The following is a 23005-nucleotide window of genomic DNA, read 5'->3' on the forward strand; positions in this document are numbered from 1 at the left end:
AGGGAGGGGAGAGAGGGAGGGGAGAGGAGAGAGGGAGAGGAGAGGAGAGAGGGAGGGGAGAGGAGAGAGGGAGGGGAGAGGAGAGAGGGAGAGGAGAGAGGGAGGGGGAGAGGAGAGAGGGAGGGGGGAGGAGAGAGAGAGGAGGAGAGGAGAGAGGAGGAGAGAGGGAGGGGGAGAGGAGAGAGAGAGGGAGGGGAGAGGAGAGAGAGAGGGAGAGGAGAGAGGGAGAGTGAGGGGGAGAGGAGAGAGGGAGGGGGAGAGGAGAGAGGGAGAGGAGAGAGGGAGGGGAGAGGAGAGAGGGAGGGGAGAGGAGAGAGGGAGGGGAGAGACGGAGGGGAGAGGAGAGACGGAGGGGGAGAGGAGAGAGAGGGAGAGAGGGAGGGGGAAGAGGAGAGAGGGAGGGTGAAGAGGAGAGAGGGAGGGGGAGAGGAGAGAGGGAGGGGGAGATGAGAGAGGGAGGGGGAGAGGAGAGAGGGAGGGGGAGAGAGAGGGAGGGGGAGAGAGAGGGAGGGGGAGAGAGAGGGAGGGGGAGAGGAGAGAGAGAGAGGGAATGGGAGAGGAGAGAGGGAGGGGGAGAGGAGAGAGGGAGAGGGAGAGGAGAGATGGAGGGGGAGAGGAGAGAGGGAGGGGAGAGGGAGAGAGGGAGGGGAGAGGAGAGAGGGAGGGGGAGAGGAGAGATGGAGGGGGAGAGGAGAGAGGGAGGGGAGAGGAGAGAGGGAGGGGAGAGGAGAGAGGGAGAGGAGGGAGGGGGAGAGGGAGAGGAAGAGAGGGAGGGGAGAGGAGAGAGGGGGGGAGAGGAGAGAGGGAGGGGAGGAGAGAGGAGGGGGAGAGGAGAGAGGGAGGGGGAGAGGAGAGAGGGAGGGGGAGAGGAGAGAGGGGGGGAGAGGAGAGAGGGAGGGGGAGAGGAGAGAGGGAGGGGGAGAGGAGAGGGAGGGGGCGGAGAGAGGGAGGGAGAGGAGGAGAGGAGAGAGAGAGGGCGGGGAGAGGAGAGAGAGAGGGCGGGGAGAGGAGAGAGAGAGGGAGGGGGAGAGAGACAAGGGGAGGGGGAGAGGAGAGAGGGAGGGGAGAGGAGAGGGAGGGGGAGAGGAGAGAGGGAGGGGAGAGGAGAGAGGGAGGGGGAGAGGAGAGAGGGAGGGGGAGAGGAGAGAGGGGAGGGGGAGAGGAGAGAGGGAGGGGAGAGGAGAGAGGGAGGGGGAGAGGAGAGAGGGAGGGGAGAGGAGAGAGGGAGGGGGAGAGGAGAGAGGAGAGAGGGAGGGGGAGAGGAGAGAGGGAGGGGGAGAGAGGGAGGGGGAGAGGAGAGAGGGAGGGGGAAGAGGAGAGAGGGAGGGGGAAGAGGAGAGAGGGAGGGGGAAGAGGAGAGAGGGAGGGGGAGAGGAGAGAGGGAGGGAGAGGAGAGAGGGAGGGGAGAGGAGAGAGGAGAGGGAGAGAGGAGAGAGGGAGGGGGAGAGGAGAGAGGGAGGGGGAGAGGAGAGAGGGAGGGGGAGAGGAAGAGGGAGGGGAGAGGAGAGGGAGGGGCGGAGGAGAGGGAGGGGGAGATGAGAGAGGGAGGGGAGAGGAGAGAGAGAGGGCGGGGAGAGGAGAGAGAGAGGGCGGGGAGGAGAGAGAGAGGGAGGGGGAGAGAGACAAGGGGAGGGGGAGAGGAGAGAGGGAGGGGAGAGGAGAGGGAGGGGGAGGAGGAGAGAGGGAGGGGGAGAGGAGAGAGGGAGGGGGAGAGGAGAGAGGGAGGGGGAGAGGAGAGAGGGAGGGGGAGAGGAGAGAGGGAGGGGGAGAGGAGAGAGGGAGGGGAGAGGAGAGAGGGAGGGGGAGAGGAGAGAGGGAGGGGAGAGAGGGAGGGGGAGAGGAGAGAGGGAGGGGGAGAGGAGAGAGGGAGGGGAGAGAGGGAGGGGGAGAGAGGAGAGAGGGAGGGGGAGAGGAGAGAGGGAGGGGAAGAAGAGAGAGGGAGGGGAGAGGAGAGAGGGAGGGGGAGAGGAGGAGAGGGAGGGGGAGAGGAGAGAGGGAGAGGAGAGAGGGAGGGGGAGAGGAGAGGGAGGGGGAGAGGAGAGAGGGAGGGGGAGAGTGAGAGAGGGAGGGGGAGAGGAGAGAGGGAGAGGAGAGAGGGAGGGGGAGAGGAGAGAGGGAGGGGAGAGGAGAGAGGGAGGGGGAGAGGAGAGAGGGAGGGGAGAGGAGAGGGGGAGAGGAGAGAGGAGGGGGAGAGGAGAGAGGAGGGAGAGAGGAGAGAGGAGGGGGAGAGGAGGGGGAGAGGAGAGGAGGGGGAGAGGAGAGGGGGAGGGGGAGAGGAGAGAGGGAGGGGGAGAGGAGAGAGGGAGGGTGAGAGGAGAGAGGGAGGGGGAGAGGAGAAGAGGGAGGGGGAGAGGAGAGAGGGAGGGGAGAGGAGAGAGGGAGGGGGAGGAGAGAGGAGGGGAGAGGAGAGAGGGAGGGGAGAGGAGAGAGGGAGGGGGAGAGAGGAGAGAGGGAGAGGAGAGAGGGAGGGGAGAGAGGGAGGGGAGAGGAGAGAGGGAGGGGGAAGAGGAGAGAGGGGGGGGGGAGAGGAGAGAGGGAGGGGGAGAGGAGAGAGGGAGGGGGAGAGGAGAGAGGGTGGGGGAGAGGAGAGAGGGTGGGGAGAGGAGAGAGGGGTGGGGAGGGGAGAGAGGGTGGGGAGAGGAGAGAGGGAGGGGGAGAGGAGAGAGGGAGGGGGAGAGGAGAGGGGGAGAGGAGAGAGGAGGGGGAGAGGAGAGAGGAGGGAGAGAGGAGAGAGGAGGGGGAGAGGAGGGGGAGAGGAGAGAGGAGGGGGAGAGGAGAGGGGGAGAGTAGAGAGGGAGGGGGAGTGGAGAGAGAGAGGGAGGGGGAGAGGAGAGAGAGAGGGAGGGGGAGAGAGAGAGGGAGGGGGAGAGGAGAGAGGGAGGGGAGATGAGAGAGGGAGAGAGGGTGGGGAGAGGAGAGAGGGAGGGGGAGAGGAGAGAGGGAGGGGGAGAGGAGAGGGGGAGAGGAGAGAGGAGGGGGAGAGGAGAGAGGAGGGAGAGAGGAGGGGGAGAGGAGGGGGAGAGGAGAGAGGAGGGGGAGAGGAGAGGGGAGGGAGAGAGGAGAGAGGGAGGGGGAGAGGAGAGAGGGAGGGGGAGAGGAGAGAGAGAGGGAGGGGGAGAGGAGAGAGAGAGGGAGGGGGAGAGAGAGAGGGAGGGGGGGAGAGGAGAGAGGGAGGGGAGAGGAGAGAGGGAGGGGGAGAGGGAGGGCGGAGAGGAGAGAGGGAGGGGGAGAGGAGAGAGGGAGGGGGAGAGGAGAGAGGGAGGGGGAGAGGAGAGAGGGAGGGGGAGAGGAGAGAGGGAGGGGGAGAGGAGAGAGGGAGGGGGAGAGGAGAGGGGGAGGGGGAGAGGAGAGAGGGAGGGGAGAGGAGAGAGGGAGAGAGGGAGGGGAGAGAGGGAGAGAGGGAGGGGAGAGAGGGAGGGGAGAGAGGGAGGGGGAGAGGAGAGAGGGAGGGGGAGAGAGGGAGGGGGAGAGAGGGAGGGGGAGAGAGGGAGGGGGAGAGAGGGAGGGGGAGAGAGGGAGGGGGAGAGGAGAGAGGGAGGGGGAGAGGAGAGAGGGAGGGGGAGAGGAGAGAGGGAGGGGGAGAGGAGAGAGGGAGGGGGAGAGGAGAGAGGGAGGGGGAGAGGAGAGAGGGAGGGGGAGAGGAGAGAGGGAGGGGGAGAGGAGAGAGGGAGGGGGAGAGGAGAGAGGGAGGGGGAGAGGAGAGAGGGAGGGGGAGAGGAGAGAGGGAGGGGGAGAGGAGAGATGGTGGGGAGAGGAGAGAGGGTGGGGAGAGGAGAGAGGGTGGGGAGAGGAGAGAGGGTGGGGAGAGGAGAGAGGGTGGGGAGAGGAGAGAGGGAGGGGGAGAGGAGAGAGGGAGGGGGAGAGGAGAGAGGGAGGGGGAGAGGGGAGAGAGGAGGGGAGAGGAGAGAGGAGGGGGAGAGGAAGGGGAGAGGAGAGAGGAGGGGGAGAGGAGAGAGGAGGGGGAGAGGAGAGAGGAGGGGGAGAGGAGAGAGGAGGGGGAGAGGAGAGAGGAGGGGGAGAGGAGAGAGGAGGGGGAGAGGAGAGAGGAGGGGAGAGGAGAGAGGAGGGGGAGAGGAGAGAGGAGGGAGGGGAGGTGGAGAGGGTGGTGGAGAGGAGAGAGGAGGTGGAGAGGGTGGGGGAGAGGGGTTAGGGTTAGGGAGAGGGGGTGCTACACCAATGCAGGAGAGGTTTGGGCCCCACGGGTCCACTTGATTAAGAAAGCTTTGACACATACAAAACAAATTCCACTACGTCCATACTCGTTGCACTATTGCCCAGGCAATAGAGGGGAAGTTAAAATCTCTCACTAACACTATCCTAATTATTCTTACAACTATCTGCTATCTCCCTTCACACTTTCTCCTCTAGTTTCTGCTGAATTTTTTTTTTGGGAGGGGGATCTTATACAGTTCATTCATTGCTTTCAAATTCTTTCCAATTCCTGCAACTCATTTTGAATTTTCAATGCAGAAAAATCGTTCTAACCGACATCAAATCCTCCAATATCTATCCAACTGAACGGCAGACAGTTATCAAAATGATCTTTTGTAAAGCAAATTTTAGTCTGATTGGGCACCAATAAATTAAAGGTGAGAGTTGTTTAACTGGCCAGACATTCATTTATAAATTAATCCAGTCCAGGTTATGGGGAGAAGGCAGGAGAATGGGGTTAGGAGGGAGAGATAGATTACCCATGAATGAATGGCAGAGTAGATTTGATGGGCCAAATGGCCTAATTCTGCTCCTATCACTTATGAACTTAGGTATCCATAATAAACTGGGTGCGTTGTCAATTTGAGAGGCAGAGCATTTAAGATTACAGTGAGTTCATAATTTGAATTTAGTACACAAGTGAGAATTCCTTAATCTTTGAATTACTTTATTCAATGTGCCACTTCAGGTATCGGTCCAACTCCATCTAAAACCAATTCCAAATTTTATAGGGCATGGGCATTGGCATCTGCATAAATTTCCATAATTCGTTCACATGCAGGTTATTAACTGGCTCTTCCTTGTTTCTGCATGCAAGGAATTACACAATTCACCTCTAATGATTCGTGGTCCCAGCAGTTTTCTTCTACCAGCATGAAGTACAACCGAAAGATTCACAATGAAGTATATATTTACTTGCCTTAATATTCCTTCCAGCTGCTTAAAATCATTTTGTATCACAAGTGGCCAAAAGTCTTTCGACTCACCTCGTAAATTTCCTTTGAATTGTATCCAATTGAACCTTCTCCAGAATTTTTCTCTGGCAAAATTGAATTAAATCAGACATTGGGGGAGAGGGTTACAGAGGAGACAGGTGGGAGTTGAAAAGGGGCTTCAGTTCTGATCCCCATGCTTGATCACTGATTCAGCGTCTCCAGAGGCCAGATCAATGGTTAGGTGCGCTCGAAAGAGTTGACCACATGGTAATAATTCAGCAACCCATTATGATCAGAGCTCATGATACTTCTTACAGACGACCAATATGCTAGATAATCCACCCTACATTAAATCATGGAAGACAACACAATATTAGCCTGATTTTTCTGAACTCAATAAAGGTTTGAGCTTTATTGCAAATGCTCTGCCTGTGGCAGAATGCAGCTTTAACCTGGCTGAGAACAAAACCAATTACTTCATAAAATCCTGTACAGGACAGCTGCACCTTGTTTATTATATCAGTTGGTTTCTCCTTTTGCTCTAATTTTACTGTGCTGGTGAAAGAACACGATGGTCTGGTCATCTGACCTACCATTCACCTTGAAGGCAATTTGGCTACTCAACAGAAGCGTTACTGATGCAACAACGTTCCAATACATCAGATCCCATAATACTAATACTATCCTCCCTTCTGAGATTAATACAAAGATGTGATCATAAATCATGGATGAACTATAATTTAATCTTATTAAGATTAATGTAACTGAATGTTAGTGTATCAGACCATAGTTAAATATATGCAACACGTTACATATTTAAGCCTGCAGACTGCTACACAAAGAAAATTAAATTTGCTAACATGATTACATTGAATGAACAGATGCAATCTCGTTCAACATTTCAACAGAAATCATAATTATTTGATCACTTCAAAATTAATTCAGTTTTTTAAAAACATCTGAAACTGACAAGCCTGCTTATTCTTCATTTGCTGAGACAAATAAAATTACTTCAGACATGTGTGGCACAATTAAAAATGATTGTGTAATTCTCCACTAATTTTAAGTCCAGTGAATTCTACAAGTAGTTTGGACAAGCCTTGAGTTTGGTATGTCGACGGATGCTCTTGAACTTCTACGGGCATACGGTAGAGAGCATATTAACTGGTTGCATTATGGCCTGGTTCGGCAACTCGAACGCCCAGAAATAAAGGGGATTACAGAGAGAGTGGTGACACCACCCTGGCAGGTCCTGGCCTCCCGCCATCGGAGGAATCATAAAGAACCAACTCCACCCTGGTCACACTCTCATTTCATTCCTGCCACCACGAAAAAGTTAGAGGTCTGAAAACCATCACCCCCCCCTCCACAACCATCAGGCTCTTGAACATTACAAACACCAACTAAACTACGAACCTTGGTACAGTTCGAACATTACGACCGTCTTGGCTGCACCAAGAACTCAGGCTTTTTGCACTAATACTTGCAATTTTTTTAATTTACTGAACTTATTTATTACCTTATATTTTTTCATATATTTTTTTCTTCATATTTCAGATACAGCGCGGAAACAGGCCTTTTCGGCCCACCAAGTCCGCGCCGTCCAGTGATCCCCGCACACTAACACTATTAACACTATCCTACACACACTAGGGACAATTTTTACATTTTACCCAGTCAATTAACCTACATACCTGTACGTCTTTGGAGTGTGGGAGGAAACCGAAGATCTCGGAGAAAACCCACGCAGGTCACGGGGAGAACGTACAAACTCTGTACAGTACAGCACCCGTAGTCAGGATCGAACCTGAGTCTCCGGCGCTGCATTCGCTGTAAAGCAGCAACTCTACCGCTGTGCTACCGTGCCGCCCTGTGTACTGTATGTGTACTGTATTTACAAACCTATTATGCTGGGGCATGTAGGGATTTCATTTTTCCATTTCCAGCACAAATGACGTTACCAATTTAATTATACCATTTTTACCTGAAGCTTTTTAAAACATTTTTTAAAGCAACAATTCTCTCTTAACTTACTACCATGCACTATTCGTAGAATAACGTTTTGCAGGGGACTTTTGACTTTGCTACTTTTCATGTTCATTCGTATTATTAAATCAATTGGGTGCATGGCCTTTAACTCATCAACTTTAACTGCGTGCAGGGTCACAATGATTAGCAAAGTCTAATCAGCACATCTGTGTGACCTGTGTCACAACATGTGTGACCCATCTCTTTTTTCTTTAAATATTTGCTTAACAAATATCAGTTCCATTTCAATTTTAAATTAACAATTAACCTAGCTTCAAATCCCATCTCTATAAATGTTAGAAATTTCTTCCACTCATTGCATGTGGAAGATATTTCTGCCTTCAGTCTGAAAGCCCTGGCTCTAATTTTCCATTTGATACCCTCAGATCCTGCATTTTGCAACTGGCAGAAACGATGTTCCATCTCCTCTAAAAACTTTCAATCAAATTGCACCTTAATCACAGGATAGTGCAAGGGCCAATTAACTTTTATAAAATCAAATCGATCCATGTGGTTGTACCTTAACCCATAGATAAGTCCTTTACTTATTTAAATACTGCAGCGAGACAGGTTAAATAAAATAGGTACAATAAATGAGAACATTTGATTTGATGTCAGGACCAGTACCGATATTGAATATGTATAAAACAATACTATCCTCAAAAGAACTGGTGTGGGCTTGATTAACACTGACATTGATTTGGCATCTCTGAATTGGATTAAACATTCTGAACTTCTGAGGTCGAATGCTGGGCATTGATAGAGAGGCCAAGATGTTGCAAGGAAGGCCAAAAATAATTGAAGAACAATATGGGAAAACTGGAAGGCTATATTATATACTAGACCAAGTGGACCCGTTGGGCCCAAACCTCTCCTGCATTGGTGCAATACCCTCTACTACCCCCTCCTCCCCCCCCATTTCCCCTTCCCTCCTCCCCCTCCCCTCCATCCCCTCCCCCTACCCCCCATTTCCCTCCCCCCGCACTCCAGCCCCCTCAATGCCCCTTATCCTCCCTCCCTCCCTAGCAGATAGATTTAAACTTTAAAATGTGAATAACTTTAAAAATATAACACCGATTTCAATGAAACTTCTTCCATTAGCACCAAAGGGACGACGGTGAGTAAGGTGGGCCTAAAATTGTTGCGCTATTGTGTACCGTTTTGGCTGTAGTTCAGGAACAAACAAATAAACAAACAAGAGTTTTAGTATATAGATTTTTGCTGAATTTGTAGTCTGTCAGCAAGCTAAATTGACAGTCCTGCTTGTGGTCAAGGCAGAAAATCTGTGGCAGGATAATACAATTTGGATGTTCAATATTACTTAAATGTCAGCATCTTCCGTAAAAGTTCCACATACTAATGTTTTTTTAAAGTGAGTCATTTAAAATAAAAATGATAAAATATCATTTATGTAGTTTACTTACATATTGCTTTACATATTTACAATAAGTGCGAGATGTTGCACTTTGGAAATCAAATGCATGGGGAAAGAATAGTTAATGGCAATACCCTAAACAGCATCGATGTACAGAGGGATCTTGGAGTCCAAGTCCATATCTCCCTGCCGGGGAGGCGGCGCAAGCCAGGGGTGGCATCAGCTGCCGTCGGTGGGTCCATCCACTATAATCAAAATCTTTTTTAAAGAGATCCGTTAAACAAGGGTTTTCTGTATTGTGCTTTGAACTCCCGAGGCAGCAGAAAAATACAACGTTCCAAATCTTCAACATTTTATGAAGTAATTCCTCGCAAAATTGATCCACAGGCACAGAATGAGTCACCGATTGGAGTCCCCTGCTATCATTTTTGAGCAACAAATCGTTTTCAAAATTTGTGCTCAAAGTTGCAACCTATGGAATTGTATTCTAAAATAAGTTACAATTTCACAAGACAGCGAAAATGTTCATTATACATCAGATTTGAGTAGATTATGGGTCAAGTTGGTAGATACCGTAGAGTTTAGAAATAAAGTGATTTGCATCAGATGCAAGACAGGATAGGCCAGCATCATAGCACCTTACTAAAAGGTGCACCATGGCGCAGTGGTAGACTTGCTGCCGTACAGCGCCAGAGACCCAGGTTCGATTCTGACTACGGGTGTTGTTTGTATGGAGTTTTTATGTGTTCCCTGTGACCGCATTGGTTTTCTCCAGGTGCTCCGGCTTGCTCCAACATTCCAAAGCCGAGAAGGTTTGCAGGTTAATTGGCTTCTGTAATTTGTCCCTAGTGTGTAGGATAGAACTTGTGTATGGGTGATCGATGGTCGGCGCGGATTCAGTGGACTAAATGGCCTGTTTCCATGCTATTTCTCTTAACTAAACTAAAAGTGAAAGCAAGTCAAAAAGGTAGGTTCATTATTAGGCATAAGATGAAAAAAATATTCGACTGTTTCAGACAATTGAAATAAGGCTGAAGGAAAAGAAAAATGCAAAGTTTACTGACTTAAGCCACATAACCATTTTGTGGGGAGTCCTGGGATTAGGGATTGGGAAGAGGAAGAGGCGAGAGCAAGTTTAAGTGGAACAAGCCAATTAAACATTCCAAAATATTGATTGGAGGAACAAAACAAGGAAAAAGAACAGAAGCTGGGAACATCATAATCCTTTGCATGAAACAATAATATCAATAATGATCACCTAGTCACCGTAGGAATAAAATTTATATTAAGAACCAACTGCACATAGAACCATTACCATCCCTTAAAAACAGATAAATAGTAATGGACAGCGATATTAGAATATGCAAATATATTCATTTTTGGATTAAAAACGACATTTTTCAAGAACAAGGGATCAAAGAGAACAAATTTTCTCAACAAATTCATTTCAATATCTTGCTCAATCTAACAGTTTACTGCAGAAGAATGCGAAACACACATATATCCTGCTCCAAAAATAAAAGTTAGCATGCCATGAGCCTCATACAGAACACGTATGCCTGAATATCAAGATTAAAATATTGCCAAACTCATATGCTGGTTTTAATTTATTTCCCTCAGCTCGCACACACGATGAATACATTTAAAACATAGAACCAAAACATAGAACCAAAAATATGAATTAATGATATAAATTTTCACAAGCTTAGATTATCTCGACAATTGTATTCAATGCAAAAATTAGGTTAAGCCTTACGAAGTGTTCCACTCATTGAAATAGCAATTAATCACACCATTGAAATGCACATTTAATTCAACAGTATTAAGATTGCTTTCATCATAACTAATCTGGTTACGAAGAAATACTTCTATCGATAAAACAGATCTGTCAAGACAACCGAACAGGAAATTCATGAAATAAAATTTTAAAACAGAAAATGCTGTGAACAGTCAAGACATTAGGTAGAATCTATAAGTAGACACATTTAACATTTTAGTCCAACAAGCTGGATGATGAAAGATCATCTAACAAACATTTCCTATCTCTCCATGGATGCTGACTCACTTGTTGAGTATTTCCTGAATCTTGCTTTTATTTCTGATTTCCAGTATCTACAGTATTTTGCAGACCAGCAAATGCTCAGTTCATCAGATTGTGGTCATTTGAATTTTTATCTCTCAAATATTTTGAGCTGGTAGCTCAGCTAAACAAAGCAGCTTTACAAGACTCCTGGAAAAGGTTATGCACTCAAATTGCCCACAAATAAAATGTTTTCTAATTCAGTCATGTATTTTTGTAGGCAAAGTGTAAATTGGGCCATTTTGTTCTATAAACAATCATTTTTGACCAAATTCAGAAGGGGATTTAAGTAAATTGATCAAACAACTTATACTTTTACATAGCCAATTAACCAACAAATCTGAATGGCTTTGGGATGTGGGAGGAAACCAGAACACCCGGAGTAAAACCCACACGGTCACAAGAAGAATGTACAAAATCCATAAACAGCACCTGTAGTTGGGATCAAACCCGGATCTCAGGAGCTGTGAGGCAGCAACTCTATCGCTGCTCCACAGTACCATTCATACTTTGAGAATAAAACAAATGTTTCAAGTAATACAAAATAAAATTTCTGAAGATTCAAGTTCTAAAGTATAATGTGCTGATTTCAAAATTGACAAATACAACGAACCAGATCTAAAAATTAGTTAATCAAATTAACCACAAGAAAAATAGTGAATAGGGTTAACTGATGTATGCCCAATTAAGATTGGTCAATTACAAATAAAACCAGTCAAGTAAATACAACAAAATATAGGTCAAGTAAATACATTACATTGTGCATGCATTTACTGCTACAAATACATTGTTCAATGCACATTTCTTCGTAGGATCCCCTGCATCACCAAATCGTTGTTTACACTGTACAATAACAAATGCACATTGGGCATTATGATATATAAATAGAACAATTTCTGACCAAATTGACAAGGTGATTTATGTAAATTGATCAAATAATTTATACTATATCTTGCCCAGGTTTTCAGAAATAAGTTTTTAGACAAAAAAGGCAATGGGGAATAAAATATAACACTTACTAGGGAATTGAATTTCTCATTGTGGGGAAGCAAAGAGAAATAATTAAGCTTACGATTTCATCTGAGCAGGAATTTTTAGAAATGAGGATGAAGGCTCGAAAAGAAACTAAATGTTATCCAATAATAACCTCAAATGTCTATTTTTGATCACTAAAAAGTTCAGAGCAAAATCATTTCAATAGCTTGCTTAATCTAACTAAAGCTTCATTACAACACAAATTTCATTCAGACAACAGAACTATTTGAGATGGTTAACTGAAACACTTTCAAGTTCATTCTTGGTCTTAATTCAGACTATTTTCAGTTTCCTCTCTCTATGGTCTCTATCTAGTACATCAAGCCACATTTAACTAAGACGCAGGCCATATGCCTGAGAGCCTCTGGAGTTCTAATTGGTGGCTGATATTGCATAAGTCAACCCAGATGTGAAGGAGCCAATCCTCAGATTATATTAAGTGAAAACATTTTTATAATCGGCAACATACAAATTAAATTCAAAGTCTTTTCACTTCAGCATTTTTTGGTAGAACAACCACATACAATAATACTATCAATCATTTTTTGGATCTTTCATATTTTCACGTGCAACACTGGTATCAAATTAGTTTCTGTCAAAAATATTTCTGTTACTAACCATTGGTAAAATATTAAAAGCAGGATTTTTTCAAAAATGTGTATGATGCAGAATAGCCATCATGTCACAGCTCAAATAAGAAAGCTCTGGAAAGAGACAAGAAGTTCTGAATAGGTCAATGACGGGTACATTTTTGGTTCTGATCTTGAATATTTTTTAGATTTCTCATATGTGGTACTTACTCGTGTACTCTATTGTCGCCATACAAGTCACTCAAACCAAAGCTGACATAGTGCCAATGCTCTGGCACATCCTGTGCTGGGCTCCCTGGATTTCTGTACATGCTAATGTAGTCCAGTGGGTCTGGTCCGCCCAACCTTTGAGAAAAGAAAAAAGTGATAACTTATTCATTTGCCAGCAAAAATTAATGGTAAATACACACGTTCAAGTTTAAAAGCCGATGCCTTACTAAATTTGTTCGGGGGAGGGCTTGGGTTTGTGAGAAAGTTACGAATGCTGAAGTTGGGCCTATGTAGGAAAGCTTTAAAGAATTAAACTTGACATGTCCCAGCTAATTAAAAAAATCCTTAATATAAATAATTTCATTCACTCCACAACAGATCAATTACTGAATAAGACTTGCACACAAATAAAATTAAAATGACAAGAGAGAATCTACTCAAAAATATGTACTTCAATAAAATATTGTTTTTATTGAATAGGTATAACTAAAGTCTGGGGTCTGGGGTTGGGGGGGTGGGGGGAGAAATCAGACTGGGTCAGGCATCATCTCTAAAGAACATGGATAGGTGACATTTCATAGTTTGAAGAAGGATCCCTACCTGAAACGTTGCCTATCCATATTCTCCTGATTTACTCCAGCTCTTTGTCTCTTTTTTTGGTTAGTAGATTAACTGGCCACTAACTTTCAGCGAGTGAAAGGACAATCAGGATAGAATTGAGCGATAATAGGTTACAGAGCTATACAGGGGCAATGAGACTGATAGGATTGCTTTGAGAGCTGGCATAGACTAGATCAGTCATTTGACCTCCTTTGTTGTACAGAAATCCTTAATATGAGAAATATGAGGAAAAGGTAATGAAAATTAAAAAATTTCAGCTGCCGGAAATCTGAAATAAAAGCAGAATATGCTGCAAATCAGAATATGCTGAGATCGTCAGACAGCATCTGTTTAAAGAAAAACCATTCAGCTCTGAGATCTTTATCAGAACTGACAAAACCAGGTAGGCCATGATGAATCTATACAAAACACCGAATAGGCCACATAGGGAATACCAAATCCAATTCAGTATGCCATATTTTAGAAAGGATGGGAAGGTCCAAGAAAGTATGAAGAAAAGATTCATTTCCAAAGAGTCTGGAAAGCGGAATATCAGTTGAAAGGTTAGAATAGAAAATAGGCACAAAACGTTGGAGTAATTCAGCAGGACAGGCAGTATCTCTGGACAGAAGGAATGGGTGACGTTTCGGGTCGAGACCCTTCTTCAGACAAGGTCTCTTTGGAGCAAAGAAGTTAAAGATCATGACCAATTAGGATAAATGATAGAAACTACCCCCTTTAGCACATGCATAAATGGGTTAGAGTACACATACGACATTTTGATCAAAAAAATCTTTTCGTTTCTTTGGAGGAATTTGGAGAATCTTTTGTTTTTTTCAACCCCAGTAATTATGATTGAATATATATATATATATATATATATATATAAATAAATCAAAAGCAAACGAAAATGGCAGATCCTCAAAACCTGAAAGGTTATTATACTGAAACATTAATAGCTTCTCTCTCCTAGAATGCCATCTGACCTACTGAGTATCCCCTGCACTCTGTTTTAATTTATGAATAAATACATAGATAGGTGTAATGTTATACCTAACGATTTAAATCATGACAACAGGCTGCCATGATCCAAAACTGTGCAAAATCATTATGATGCACAATGTCGGACACAATGTGTTTCTCTGCATGTTTTCCTCATCAAGCTTGGTTATAGATACTGTATTGTGCTGTTCCAAAGCAACATTGGATATTTACAATTTTTTGCTAATTTTATTAATGGTGCAGCAGTAGAGTTGCTGCCTTACAGTGCTACAGACCCAGGCTTGATCCTAACTATGGGTGCTGTTTACACAGAGTTTGTACGTTCTCCCTGTGACCGCATGGGATCTCTCCGGGTGCTCCAGTTTCCTCCCACATTCCAAAGACGTGCAGGTTTGTAGGTTAATTGGCTTCTGTAAAAACTAAACTATCACATTCACCAATTATTCAAATGTACCTCAAATAAAATGAAAACATTCTTTCATTTCACCAAGTCCTAAAACACGAAAACAAACATGTTTATGGAAAGAGTTTCGAAGAAATTCAGGGTGGAATTCATGGGCATGCGATAGGCAGGCTCTAAAAAAAATTGTTAAGGTTACTTCTATTTTCATGTTTTAGCATTATATTGATCACAGAGTCAAACATAAAGCAACCGCACAAAACATAATTCCACCTGCACCAAAGTACACTCCCAAAAAATATTTATATTAGAGACTTGAGTTCTGCTCAAGTATATTTGACGTGACCATGGTTAACCTGTAAAAGTGAGTTCTCAGTTTAATTCTGGGTTGGGCATAAAAGTCAATCCTACTTTGCCCAACAAGCCCTCATGCTAACACATTGGACACGTTTGGTTTTGGGATCTGCAGATGTTGAACAATAAGAGGAAAGTTTGAACTCTGAAACTGAATCTTCCTCGAATCTAATGGTTTACACAGCGTTAATCAGATCAGCATTACAAACATTATGTAAAATGCAGATACAGTCTTTGTACCACATGCCTGGCACTGAATCAAGAGTCACCTAATGGAATTAAGCACATATGAGCAAATAGTGTCATCAAGCAAATAAATCTTGAATATATAATGAAAAACAGAGATACTTGAAAAGGTTATAAATTGAGTCAACATGTATTATACTTTGATATCGTATTCCAAATAAAAAAAGCTCAAAAATATTCCCATACATCATACAACGTTTGTTTCTCAATGAAGTTAGAATGAGAGATTCCAAAGAATTATTACTTTGAATCAATCAATTTTTGGACAAAGCCAAACACCAATTGCTCTGTACCAAAACTTAAAATGTGGCCATTTAAGTACAACTGTTATTGCTTTTCATTGGTGCTACACATTTTGCGATAGCTGGGAACTTAAGGGATAGGGGATGAGTACAGAAAAGTTGTGCTGAGATAACAGATAGGTCTTACTGAATGGCTAACCAGGTGAGATTCTGAATGACTTACTCCTGTTTCTTTCTCCTATTTCTTAATCTACACAACCAAATACTGTATATGGGTATTAATTGCTTCTTTTGAAACTATAAACTTGTGAAAACTTTTAAATTTATTAAAAACAATTTGCAAATATGATCAAGTAAATATTCAAAATTCCTGTACAACTACCTATGAAACAGCAATAGTCAGGTTTCTCATGTTGCCCAAGTTATTACAGACTAGTAAGGTGATTAAAAATCTAAATGTTAAAAATGCAGTCTTCACTGACTTTAAATTTACTTTGTTCTTCAAAAAACATTCAGATAAAAATATAGCTTTAAGTTATAAAGCAGAGATAACCTTGTGTTTTGATCTAGAAGAATAGTTAAAATGAATAATTTACATCCAGAGTAATGCAGGCACATAGTGTTACAAAACCAAACAAGCAAATTTAGCGTAAGCTATGACCGAGGAATGAAATTAAATAATTACACCTTCGCTCCACAAGATGGGACAAAAATCAAAAACTATACTATTGAGCAAAGCTGGAATAGCATACTAAATATCAATCTTGAAGAAAGAAACTCGATAATAGATATGACCCAATATCAACACAAATTTCTGAATGTTCAATTGTTTTCATTTTCTTAGTCCACCACACTTTCTTAGTCCCTCTTATTAGCCATTTGTTCCTTCATTCAAATAATTACATTTGTAATTCCAACTTCTAAACTAATTTCACAAAATTTGGTCTGGATCCTATTTTCTGTGATTCAAGTACCCATAAAGCTGTGAATTCTAACGCGTACTCAAAGTCAAGCAAGCACAATCATTATACTCTTTTTAATTGCCCTTGAAATCGACATGCTTCTAGAAATTCTATACTGGCTTTCTTGTAAGTTTATAAAATTCTCCTTCACCTTTATGCAAACATTTAAAACACAGTATTCCAGAGGCTTAGAATACATTAATAGACTACACATAACTGGCCATTCAACCTTACCAATTATGCTTGTGTTTATGTTCGACATGAGCCTCCTTCCATTGCACTTCATCAACAAAACCTTTATTCCCTTCTCCCTTGATTCTATCTAGCTTTCGTTCAAATGCATAATATATTATTTTTCTCCATTGTACTTTTGCCAGCAGGTTTCACAGTTAATTCATCTCTGGGTAATAGAGTCCGAAGAAGAGTCTCGACCTGAAACGTCAACCATTCCTTCTCTCCTGAGATGCTGCCTGACCCGCGGAGTTACTTTACTCCAGCATTTTGTGTCTACTCTGGGTAATAGAAGGTTTCTTATTGTCACATGTAACCAGATACAATGAAAAACTTTGTTTTATATATGACATCTAGTTTTCATCCATCCCACAAAGGAAAATGGTTCTATATTTATCCTGTCAAAGTGCTTTATTAGCTTAGATTTCTCAGATCCCCCACCAATCATTTTCCTGGATGAAAAAAAGATCCAAGTGTATTTCAATCTTTCATGACAGATACACCCAGTTTGGACATAATTTTACTACTCATTGCAGTGCGCGTCTCTTTCAATTTTAACTATGGAACAAGAATTGTTCATTGTACTCCAAACGTTGTATAATCAAACACTTCCCTGCTCTTAAATGTGAATCTTCAAAAATTAAGCACCTGGCCTTAGGTGTATTTTTAAATGGCCTTTTTAAATTGTATTACTTCAGTTTGTGATTTGTGCATCTGTGCCCACAGATTCCTTGGCTTCTTTTGTCAAATTTAAACTTATTCAATGATTACATGGGGACTTTATTCTTCCTACTTATTAATACGTTGTGATCATTTAGCTCAGTTAAGATTAAAGACTTGAAAATAGTATATTACACATTAGCATGCGATCCTATTGTACATGTTCTTAAGGAAATGTAAATGTGTTGCAGTTAGTCAGCAGATCTTCAGCAACATATTAAGTAGTTGCCAGCCTCACTTCCATAATTCAAGTATCTTTCATTATCCCCTTTACAGCATACGATGCTAACACAGCAAAAAGGTTGAAGGCAACAGCAAATACAATCAGCATGGATCAACATTATATTTTCAGTTGCCATTACGCAATCGCCTATTTCAGCTAGAAATGGAGATGGAGTATTACATATCTTTAAATGGTCCATCCTACAATACCTTCCCAATGTTCTCCTGCACAAAGTAATTCATATACAGATTAAAAATCTTATAAATATTTGAGTAGGAAGGAAAGCAGATGCTGGTTTAAACCGAAGATAGACACAAAAAGCTGGAATAACTCAGCGGGACAGGCAGCATCTCTGGAGACAAGGAATGGGTTACCGGTTGCTAAACACTTTAATTCCCCTTCCCATTTCCCCACTGACCTTTCTGTCCAAGGCCTCCTCCATTGTCAGAGGTTAAATGCAAACTGGAGGCTCAGCATCTCATATTTCGCTTCGGCAGCTTACAACCCAGTGGTATGATTTCTCTAACTTCAAGTAACCCCTGCATTCCCTCTCTCTCCATCCCTCCCCCACCCAAGTCGCACCAGCTTCTCTTTCTCACCCAACAAACAGCTAACAATGGCCTGTTTCCATTATCATCGTTACTATTTTGCATATCTTTCATTCACTGTTCCACATCTCTGTACATCTTCATCTTTATCTCCCTTTCCCGTGATTTTCAGTCTGAAGAAGGGTCTCGACCCGAAACGTCACCCAACGTATTTCTGAGTGACATTTGGCTTATTAACAGCAAAAAAAACAAGAAAATTTATTTTGCTCATATAAGAACTTAGCAACGTGAGGCAGCATTGACAACTTAGGAAGAAAAAGAATATATATCAGTTAATCTTAGCTCACCCATTCAGAAAATGAAAATTAGGATCCCCTTTAAAATTTATCTAACTGTCTCTCAAATGAGGCATATGTTTTCATCTATACTACCCTACCTGGAAGACTTTTGAGGTCTGGCAGATAGATGCTCATTCTAGGCCTTGAGATGAGAGAAAAGGAAACAGAGAATTAAAGATAAAGACAAAGCAGACACTGGCAGTAAGAGGAAAATCTGACACAGCAAGAGGTTAAAATGTTACTGTTAGATTCTCCAATCACAGTTTTTGTCTTTCATGCAAATTATAATACAGCATTTCACCAAAATAATAGTAACTTGCTATAAAAGACTAAATGACATAAAACTACAGAAATAAACATGCTGTATAAAAGTCTGATAATAAGGAATTCAGTTTTGATAGTCTCGGGTGATCTTTGCTGATCTATATGGGGAATTGTCTTATGCTATATCCAGAAGTGCCCTAGGCTATATCTAGACCTAATTCCAGTAAATAAATTCAAAAGGATCAGTACATATTCCACCATCAACACAAATAAATGTTATTTCTAATGACCCAACAACTATGTAAATAGCTTGGGTACAGCTGCAAAGACAACAAAAAAAACCTCGATTTTAATTTAGAAACAAAGAACTGTAGATTTTGGTTTACAAACAAAGGCAGAGTGATGGAGTAGCCCCGCAGGTTAGATTGGAGTCTGAAGAAGGGGTCCCGTCCCAAAATGTCACCCATCCATGTTCTCCTCAAATGCTGCCTGACCCGCTGAGCTACTCCAGCACTGTGTGGCTTCTCAATTATAATTTAAATTTTAGGAATTGATTAAAAAATACTTCTGAATCCATTTGAATTAAAAATTAAACTATTACGATGTCCTGTAACCTGCTAATTTTAAAATCTTAAACTTAAATTTTGTAAAACAAATGTATACTTATAAAAATACACAATAGTTAATTGAGAAATTTTAATCAATACTTTAAAATTAATAACCAGACTTTTCACAGTAAATTCTATGGTCATCACTACCAATAATTGAAATCTTCAAATTCACGTGTAATTTTGTTACTTCAACCATCAACATAATAATTGTAAGATAAGATATAGACAAAACGGGGGTGGGGTGTTGTATTTTCTATTCATCAGCGACAGTTTTTATTGTTTTTTAAAGAAAACTGGGCAAGCCGAGATAGTTTTTGTTTAGGCGCAATGAGTTTACAGGATTCACACTGAAATAAATACTACAAAGGGTTCTTCACAACAAAATACGCATCAGATGTTGCAATGTACACAGAAAGTTTAAATAACATTAATGTGCATTATTTACTTTAAAGCGACATGATAATAAACCTAATTTTCAAAGACTATTTAATTGTACAAGAACTTTAGCCCAACTTATATTTGAAGTAAGGAATTGAAGACACTATTGAAGGCTACAACAACGTTTTTTTAAAGTTTTACAGACACCAGCGCTAAGCTTATCGACAAAGAAGTTAGTTAGTGCGCAAAAAGTGTGATCGTGGAAAATAATCTGTATAATTGGATGGAACTTGCAAATAAGTAATTAAATTGCACAGATTGAGCCTGCTGCATGGTAACTTTATTCTTCTGGGATGTGGGGCCTCGGGAAAAGGGCTGAAGCCGAGGATATTATTGATGTGGAGGTGACCTACCAATACTTGACGATGGCGGTGACTTGCAGAGGATTGGGCTGATCCGAGTACAGCCTCTTGCACTCTTGGTAGATAGCGTGCAGTCCCGGGGGCAGCAGCGCCGCGATGCCCGGGCCGCTAGGCCTTAGCTCCTCCATCGAATCCGGCGGACTCGCACCGAGCTCGCAAAGGGGGCAGATCTCCAACGGCAGTGCCCGTGTGTGGAAGATGCCTGCAGGGTGCGCTGGCTCAACGCGGGCCACTCACTCGCCGAATGAGGCGTCGGGACCTCCGCCTCCCCGACCCCTCCCCCTCTCCCTCTCCGACCCCTCCCCCTCTCCCTCTCCCTCGGAGCTCGCCTCTCCAAGCGCGCTCACGCTCGTGCTCGCTGGCCCCCAACTGTCGCGCTCGTGCAGTTGGCGGGCGGGCGCGCACTGACCCCAACGGTCCCTCTGCCCCCCCCTCCCAACAACAGTCATCCCTGCCCCCAATGCTACCCTCACTCTCCCCATTCTTGCCCCTTCGCAGTGTGCCCCCGTGCTTTGTCTCTTCCCCCCCCTTCCATCGCATTCATTGCCCAAACTGCCTTCTCTTCTACTTTCTGCTGCACAACCGCCAACAGCGGGGCTATCTGGTGCAGGTTTCGCTAGCGTGGGTACTGGTTGCAAAAGGGTTATTTAGATTTTTATGTGGGCAAGCTTGGTGAGATGATCCATGTCCACGTTGTCGAGCTGTGACTTGAAGAGTGACAAGGTTGGTGCACATCTGGTGGTGTCGGGAAGGATGTTCCACTCTGGGATAGTTCATGGACTCGTCTTAGACAGTCAGTGACTGTAGGTAGCTATTTTTGTTGACTCTAATTCTAGTATAAATGAAGTGACCTGAGTGAGGACTGTCTTGTAAATTTCTAGGTATTGGATTGACTGGATAGCACTCAACTAAGAAGCTTTCACTGCACCGTAACAATAAATTAAACTAAAATAAACTCAATGTATGGATTCATAAGCAACGGGATTCATTTTAATCCACTAAGGAGGCAAGGTGGCGCAACAGTAGAATTAATAATAATAATAATAATAATGCATTACATTTATATAGCGCTTTTCATCCACTCAAAGACGCTTTACAGGGATTTAAAGAACATAGGGAAGTGAATAAATAGATAAATAAGTAAACGAACAGAGAAAGGAGACAGAAGGTGAGGTGACCTTCAGTGGTTGAAGGCAGTACTGAACAGGTGAGACTTCAGTGATGTTTTGAATGTGGTGAGTGAGGAGGAATCTTTGACGGTTTGGGGTAGTGTTCCATAGGGTGGGAGCAGCGATGGAGAAAGCCCTGTCCCCCCAGGATCTGAGTTTGCTGCCTTACAGCGCCAGAGAGACCCAGGTTCGATCCTGACTACAGGTACTTGTCTGTACAGAGTCTGTATAGTCTCCATGTGACCTGTGAGCGTTTTCTCCGGGATCTCCGGTTTCCTTCCACACTCTAAAGACGTACAGGTTTGTAGGTAAATTGGCTTGGCATCATTGTAAATTGCCCCTAGTGTGTGTAAGATACGTAAGTGTGCAGGGATCATTGGTCGGCACAGATCTGGTGGACCGAAGGACCTGTTTCCACGCTGTATCTCTAAACTAAACTAACATACTACAGATATTCCATCCTCCACATTAAGGTGATTCATTTATTTAAATTGTTGAATTTTTTAGATTGTTGAAGGTGATGAATAGTTCTACCACTCAGCCTATTAATAACTACATGCAGTCTTAAATTAAGAACTACACAAGTACATTTTTGAAATTGGAGACACAAGAGACTGCAGATGCTGCAATCTGGAACAAAAAAAAAAACGCTGAAGGAACCAAGGCAGCATCTGTGGAAGGAAATACTCTGAAGAAAGGTCCTGACCCGAAACATTGCCTATGAAGGAATTGCAGATGCTGGTTTAAACTGAAGATAGACACAAAATACACAATACAGGAGTAACTCAGCAGATCAGGCAGCACCTCTGGAGAAAAGGACAATCGAGTCAGGGACAGAGTCGAGGTTGAGAAGGCTTTCAGTAGGTCAATTACCTCTCTGTTGATGAGCTTGAGTCGCATTCTCGGATATTAGTGTTATGATGCCTTGGATGTTGGGACATTAGCGACCATGACAATGGAGAAGAACTCCAATATTCCAAGGCTCTTCAGTGACTTGCATATGAGAGGTGATGATCCTTTTCTCCAGAGATGCTGCCTGACTCACTTAGTCACTCCAGCAGTTTGTGTCTATCTCGGAAACATTGTCCATTTCCCTCCACAAATGCTGCCTGACCCGCTGAGTTCCTCCAGCAGTTTGCTTTTTGCTAAGTGTAGAAGTTAACTCTTAACTACAACCTCCGAAAGACCTTTACTCCTGCAATATTGTTTACCTCTCAAACAGGCTGCTCTAGAGTCTCTCTGAACAAGACTATCAGTTGGGATGACATTAATAGTTGACCCAAACCCATGATAAATTAAGCTCAGGCTCCCTTTGCATAATGTCATTACAGCAAGCTCAAGGGATACTTTCAAGCCACAAATAATGGTTGGATTCATTCATAAGTATTCTACCTGTGGGCTGAGGGAGTTAACTTCAAGTCTCTTTGAAGTTAGTGTGGGTCCTATATTACACAATGAAAGATTAGGACACAAATATCCTTTGAGAAAGACAAAGACTTAACAGTCTAAAGATGCAGTGATGTAAATGTTCCAGGATAGTTCTAATGATTGGCTAACCAACCTAGTTTGTTTGTTGAACCTGTTGCTGGGAGCTGGGATTCTTTGCTCTTGGTTAACCAAGTGTAAGGCTTCTGCTAGCAATTTGTTTTATTCCTTAAACAGCAGGATTGTTCCATATAATTCTGAGGTCCAATTCAATGTGCTAGACACAAAATGCTGGAGTAACTCAGTGGGACAGGTAGCATCTCTGGAGAGAAGGAATGGGTGACGTTTCAGGTCAAGACGTTCCAGTCTGAAGAAGGGTCTCGACCTGAAATGTCACCCATTCCT

The 23005-nt window shown here is 43.5% G+C and overlaps 1 protein-coding gene across 2 annotated transcripts in view; it reads right to left on the reverse strand.

Moving 5' to 3' along the window:
• The window catches only part of sufu (suppressor of fused homolog (Drosophila)), a 73975-nt gene extending 53700 nt beyond the window's left edge, over positions 1–20275 (reverse strand). For both annotated transcript variants that reach the window (XM_078413378.1, XM_078413377.1), the window contains exons 1-2: positions 19998–20275; positions 12466–12600 (exon numbers count right to left, since the gene is read on the reverse strand). In XM_078413378.1, the coding sequence (XP_078269504.1) occupies positions 12466–12600; positions 19998–20134 (272 nt within the window). In that variant the 5' untranslated portion in view covers positions 20135–20275. The remainder of the gene's footprint in view (positions 1–12465; positions 12601–19997) is intronic.
• Between the last annotated feature and the right edge of the window lie 2730 nt (positions 20276–23005).

This window comes from Rhinoraja longicauda, chromosome 16, assembly GCF_053455715.1.
Source record: "Rhinoraja longicauda isolate Sanriku21f chromosome 16, sRhiLon1.1, whole genome shotgun sequence".
Lineage (NCBI taxonomy): Eukaryota > Metazoa > Chordata > Chondrichthyes > Rajiformes > Arhynchobatidae > Rhinoraja > Rhinoraja longicauda.